This window comes from Anas acuta, unplaced genomic scaffold (genome assembly GCF_963932015.1).
Source record: "Anas acuta unplaced genomic scaffold, bAnaAcu1.1 SCAFFOLD_308, whole genome shotgun sequence".
In the NCBI taxonomy this organism is placed as follows: Eukaryota; Metazoa; Chordata; class Aves; order Anseriformes; family Anatidae; genus Anas; species Anas acuta.
This window is the reverse complement of record NW_027076016.1, coordinates 43,397-49,544: the sequence shown is the minus strand read 5'-3', so window position 1 is coordinate 49,544 and position 6,148 is coordinate 43,397. Positions and strand designations below refer to the sequence as shown.

General features: G+C 59.4%; 1 protein-coding gene across 1 annotated transcript in view; it reads left to right on the top strand.

The window, feature by feature from the left end:
- Positions 1 to 219: 219 nt before the first annotated feature.
- LOC137848841 (myosin-6) overlaps positions 220 to 6,148 on the top strand; it is a gene marked incomplete at both ends in the record, with an annotated part of 48,522 nt that continues 42,593 nt past the window's right edge. Inside the window, 2 exons of the mRNA XM_068668341.1 lie at positions 220 to 331; positions 405 to 497. Coding sequence (XP_068524442.1) covers positions 220 to 331; positions 405 to 497 — 205 coding nt within the window. The remainder of the gene's footprint in view (positions 332 to 404; positions 498 to 6,148) is intronic.

Here is a 6,148-nt window from a genome sequence, read left to right as displayed (position 1 = left end):
CATAGCGCCTCGTCCCGCCCCATAGCGCCCCATAGCGCCTTGTCGCGCCCCATAGAGCCTCGTCCCGCCCCATAGCGCCCCATAGCGCCCCATAGCGCCTCGTCCCGCCCCATAGCGCCCCATAGCGCCTCGTCCCGCCCCATAGCGCCTCGCCCCGCCCCATAGCGCCCCATAGCGCCCCATAGCGCCCCATAAGTGTCCCCCCCACCCCAAAAAAAGGGGCGAATCCGGGGCGGGGAAGACGGTGAACACCAAGCGCGTCATCCAGTACTTCGCCAGCATCGCCGCCCTGGGGGACCGGGCCAAGAAGGAGACCCCCAACGGGACCAAGGTGGGGCGCGCCCCACACTTATGGGGCAGGGGGTGGGGGTCGCCCCACACTTATGGGGCTGCCCCCCAAGCAGGGGACCTTGGAGGATCAAATCATCCAGGCCAACCCCGCCCTGGAGGCCTTCGGCAACGCCAAGACCGTGCGCAACGACAACTCCTCGCGCTTCGTGAGTGATCTGTGGGGCGGGAGCTGTGGGGCGGGAGCTGTGGGGCGGGAGCTATGGGGCGGGAGCTATGGGGCAGGGTCTATGGGGCGGGATCTATGGGGCGGGATCTATGGGGCTGGGATCTATGGGGCAGGATCTATGAGGCTGGGATCTTTGAGGCTGGGATCTTTGGGGATCTATGGGTCAGGATCTATGGGGCAGGATCTATGGGTCAGGATCTGTGGGGCGGGATCTATGGGGCGGGATCTGTGGGGCTGGGATCTATGGGGCTGGGATCTATGGGGATGGCATCTATGGGGCGGGATCTATGGGTCAGCATCTATGGGGCTGGGATATTTGAGGCTGGGACCTTTGGGGATGTATGGGGCAGGATCTATGGGGTGGGATCTATGGGTCAGGATCTATGGGTCTGGGATCTATGGGGTGGGATCTATGGGGCTGGGATCTATGGGGCGGGGATCTATGGGGCTGGGATCTTTGGGGATCTATGGGTCAGGATCTATGGGGCGGGATCTATGGGGCGGGATATATGGCGCTGGGATCTGTGGGTCAGGATCTATGGGTCAGGATCTATGGGGCTGGGATCTATGGGGCTTGGATCTATGGGTCAGGATCTATGGGCCACGATCTATGGGGCTGGGATTTTTGGGGATCTATGGGGCGGGATCTTTGAGGCTGGGATCTTTGGGGATCTATGGGGAAGGATCTATGGGGCAGGATGTATGGGTCAGGATCTATGGGGCTGGGATCTATGGGGCAGAGATCTATGGGGCTGGGATCTCTGGCATCTATGGGCTGGGATCTATGGGGTAGTATCTATGGGGCTGGGATCTATGCGGCTGGGATCTATGGGGCGGGATCTATGGGTCAGGATCTATGGGGCGGGATCTATAGGGCTGGGATCTATGGGTCAGGATCTATGGGTCAGGATCTATGGGTCAGGATCTATGGTGCGGAATCTATGGGGCGGGACCTATGGGGCAGGGATCTATGGGTCAGGATCTATGGGTCAGGATCTATGGGGCAGGGATCTATGGGTCAGGATCTATGGGGCGGAATCTGTGGGGCGGAATCAATGGGGCTGGGATCTGTGGGTCAGGATCTATGGGGACGGGATCTATGGGTCAGGATCTATGGGGGAGGATCTATGGGGCTGGGATATTTGGGGATCTATGGGTCAGGATCTATGGGGCGGGATCTATGGGGCGGGGTCTATGCGTCAGGATCTTTGGGGCTGGGATCTATGGGGCGGGATCTATGGGGCAGGACCTATGGGTCAGGATCTATGGGGCGGAATCTGTGGGGCTGGGATCTATGGGTCAGGATCTATGGGTCAGGATCTATGGGGTGGATCTATGGGGCGGGATCTATGGGGCGGGATCTGTGGGGCTGGGATCTATGGGTCAGGATCTATGGGGCGGGATCTATGGGGCGGGATCTATGGGTCAGGATCTATGGGTCAGGATCTATGGGGTGGGATCTATGGGGCGGGATCTATGGGGCGGGATCTGTGGGGCTGGGATCTATGGGTCAGGATCTATGGGGTGGGATCTATGGGGCGGGATCTATGGGTCAGGATCTATGGGGCAGGATCTATGGGGCGGGATCTGTGGGTCGGGATCTATGGGGCTGGGATCTTTGGGGCAGGATCTATGGGGCGGGATCTATGGGGCTGGGATCTATGGGGCAGGATCTATGGGGCGGGATCTATGGGGCGGGATCTATGGGTCAGGATCTATGGGGCAGGATCTATGGGGCGGGATCTGTGGGTCGGGATCTATGGGGCTGGGATCTTTGGGGCAGGATCTATGGGGCGGGATCTATGGGGCTGGGATCTATGGGGCAGGATCTATGGGGCGGGATCTGTGGGTCGGGATCTATGGGGCTGGGATCTTTGGGGCAGGATCTATGGGGCAGAATCTATGGGGCAGGATCTATGGGGCAGGACCTATGGGGCAGGGGGGATCTATGGGGCAGGATCTATGGGGCAGGGTCTATGGGGCAGGATCTATGGGGCGGGATCTATGGGTCAGGATCTATGGGGCAGGATCTATGGGGCTGGGATCTATGGGGCAGGATCTATGGGGCGGGATCTATGGGGCGGGATCTATGGGTCAGGATCTATGGGGCAGGATCTATGGGGCGGGATCTGTGGGTCGGGATCTATGGGGCTGGGATCTTTGGGGCAGGATCTATGGGGCGGGATCTATGGGGCTGGGATCTATGGGGCAGGATCTATGGGGCGGGATCTGTGGGTCGGGATCTATGGGGCTGGGATCTTTGGGGCAGGATCTATGGGGCAGAATCTATGGGGCAGGATCTATGGGGCAGGACCTATGGGGCAGGGGGGATCTATGGGGCAGGATCTATGGGGCAGGGTCTATGGGGCAGGATCTATGGGGCGGGATCTATGGGTCAGGATCTATGGGGCAGGATCTATGGGGCAGGTGGGATCTATGGGGCAGGATCTATGGGGAAGGATCTATGGGGCGGGATCTACGGGGCAGGATCTATGAGGAGGGATCTATGGGGCAGGAAGGATCTATGGGGCAGGATCTATGGGGCATGGTCTATGGGGCAGGATCGATGGGGCAGGATCTATGGGGCAGGGGGATCTATGGGGCAGGATCTATGGGGCATGGTCTATGGGGCAGGATCGATGGGGCAGGATCTATGGGGCAGGGGGATCTATGGGGCAGGATCTATGGGGCAGGATCTATGGGGCAGGAAGGATCTATGGGGCAGGATCTATGGGGCATGGTCTATGGGGCAGGATCGATGGGGCAGGATCTATGGGGCAGGGGGATCTATGGGGCAGGATCTATGGGGCAGGATCTATGGGGCAGGATCGATGGGGCAGGGGGGATCTATGGGGCGGGATCTATGGGGCAGGATCTATGGGGCAGGGGGATCTATGGGGCAGGATCTATGGGGCAGGATCTATGGGGCAGGAAGGATCTGTGGGGCAGGGGGATCTATGGGGCAGGATCTATGGGGCAGGATCTATGGGGCAGGGGGGATCTATGGGGCGGGATCTATGGGTCAGGATCTATGGGGCAGGGGGGATCTATGGGGCGGGATCTATGGGGCTGGGATCTATGGGGCAGGATCTATGGGGCGGGATCTATAGGGCGGGATCTATGGGTCAGGATCTATGGGGCAGGATCTATGGGGCAGGGGGGATCTATGGGGCGGGATCTATGGGTCAGGATCTATGGGGCAGGGGGGATCTATGGGGCGGGATCTATGGGGCTGGGATCTATGGGGCAGGATCTATGGGGCGGGATCTATGGGGCGGGATCTATGGGTCAGGATCTATGGGGCAGGATCTATGGGGCGGGATCTGTGGGTCGGGATCTATGGGGCTGGGATCTTTGGGGCAGGATCTATGGGGCGGGATCTATGGGGCTGGGATCTATGGGGCAGGATCTATGGGGCGGGATCTGTGGGTCGGGATCTATGGGGCTGGGATCTATGGGGCAGGATCTATGGGGCGGGATCTATGGGGCGGGATCTATGGGGCAGGATCTACGGGGCTGGGATCTATGGGGCTGGGATCTATGGGGATGGCATCTATGGGGCGGGATCTATGGGGCAGGATCTATGGGGCTGGGATCTATGGGGCAGGATCTATGGGGCGGGATCTATGGGTCAGGATCTATGGGTCAGGAACTATGGGGCTTGGATCTATGGGGCTGGGATGTTTGGGGATCTATGGGGTGGGATCTATGGGGCAGGATCTATGGGGCGGGATCTATGGGTCAGGATCTATGGGGCTGGGATCTTTGGGGATCTGTGCAGCTGGGATCTGTGGGGCTGGGATCTATGGGGATCTATGGGTCAGGATCTATGGGGCAGGATCTATGGGGCAGGGGGGATCTATGGGGCGGGATCTATGGGGCAGGATCTATGGGGCAGGATCTATGGGGCAGGAAGGATCTATGGGGCAGGACCTATGGGGCAGGGGGTATCTATGGGGCAGGATCTATGGGGCAGGGTCTATGGGGCAGGGGGGATCTATGGGTCGGGATCTATGGGGCAGGATCTATGGGGCAGGATCTATGGGGCAGGGGGGATCTATGGGGCTGGGATCTATGGGGCAGGATCTATGGGGCAGGATCTATGGGGCAGGAAGGATCTATGGGGCAGGACCTATGGGGCAGGGGGTATCTATGGGGCAGGATCTATGGGGCAGGGTCTATGGGGCAGGATCTATGGGGCGGGATCTATGGGTCTGGGATCTATGGGGCTGGATCTCTGGGGATCTATGGGTCAGGATCTATCGGGCAGGATCTGTGGGGCTGGGATCTTTGGGGATCTATGGGTCGGGATCTATGGGTCAGGATCTATGGGGCTGGGATCTATGGGGCTTGGATCTATGGGTCAGGATCTATGGGCCACGATCTATGGGGCTGGGATCTTTGGGGATCTATGGGGCGGGATCTATGGGGCAGGATGTATGGGTCAGGATCTATGGGGCTGGGATCTATGGGGCAGAGATCTATGGGGCTGGGATCTCTGGCATCTATGGGCTGGGATCTATGGGGTAGTATCTATGGGGCGGGATCTATGGGGCGGGATCTATGGGTCAGGATCTATGGGGCGGGATCTATGGGGCGGGATCTATGGGGCTGGGATCTATGGGTTAGGATCTATGGTGCGGAATCTATGGGGCGGGACCTATGGGGCTGGGATCTATGGGTCAGGATCTATGGGGCGGAATCTGTGGGGCGGAATCTATGGGGCTGGAATCTGTGGGTCAGGATCTATGGGGGAGGATCTATGAAACTGGGATCTTTGGGGATCTGTGCAGCTGGGATCTGTGGGGCTGGGATCTATGGGGATCTATGGGTCAGGATCTATGGGGCGGGATCTATGGGTCAGGATCTATGGGGCAGGATCTATGGGGCGGGGTCTATGCGTCAGGATCTTTGGGGCGGGATCTTTGGGGATCTATGGGGCAGGATCTATGGGTCAGGATCTATGGGGCGGAATCTGTGGGGCTGGGATCTATGGGTCAGGATCTATGGGGTGGGACCTATGGGGCGGGATCTATGGGGCAGGACCTATGGGTCAGGATCTATGGGGCGGAATCTCTGGGGCTGGGATCTATTGGGCAGGATTTATGGGTCAGGATCTATGGGGCGGGATCTATGGGTCAGGATCTATGGGGCAGGATCTATGGGGCGGGGTCTATGCGTCAGGATCTTTGGGGCGGGATCTTTGGGGATCTATGGGGCAGGATCTATGGGTCAGGATCTATGGGGCGGAATCTGTGGGGCTGGGATCTATGGGTCAGGATCTATGGGGTGGGACCTATGGGGCGGGATCTATGGGGCAGGACCTATGGGTCAGGATCTATGGGGCGGAATCTCTGGGGCTGGGATCTATTGGGCAGGATTTATGGGTCAGGATCTATGGGGCAGGATCTATGGAGCGGGATCTGTGGGTCGGGATCTATGGGGCTGGGATCTTTGGGGCAGGATCTATGGGGCGGGATCTATGGGGCTGGGATCTATGGGGCGGGATCTATGGGGCAGGATCTATGGGGCAGGATCTATGGGGCAGGAAGGATCTATGGGGCAGGACCTATGGGGCAGGAAGGATCTATGGGGCAGGATCTATGGGGCAGTGTCTATGGGGCAGGATCT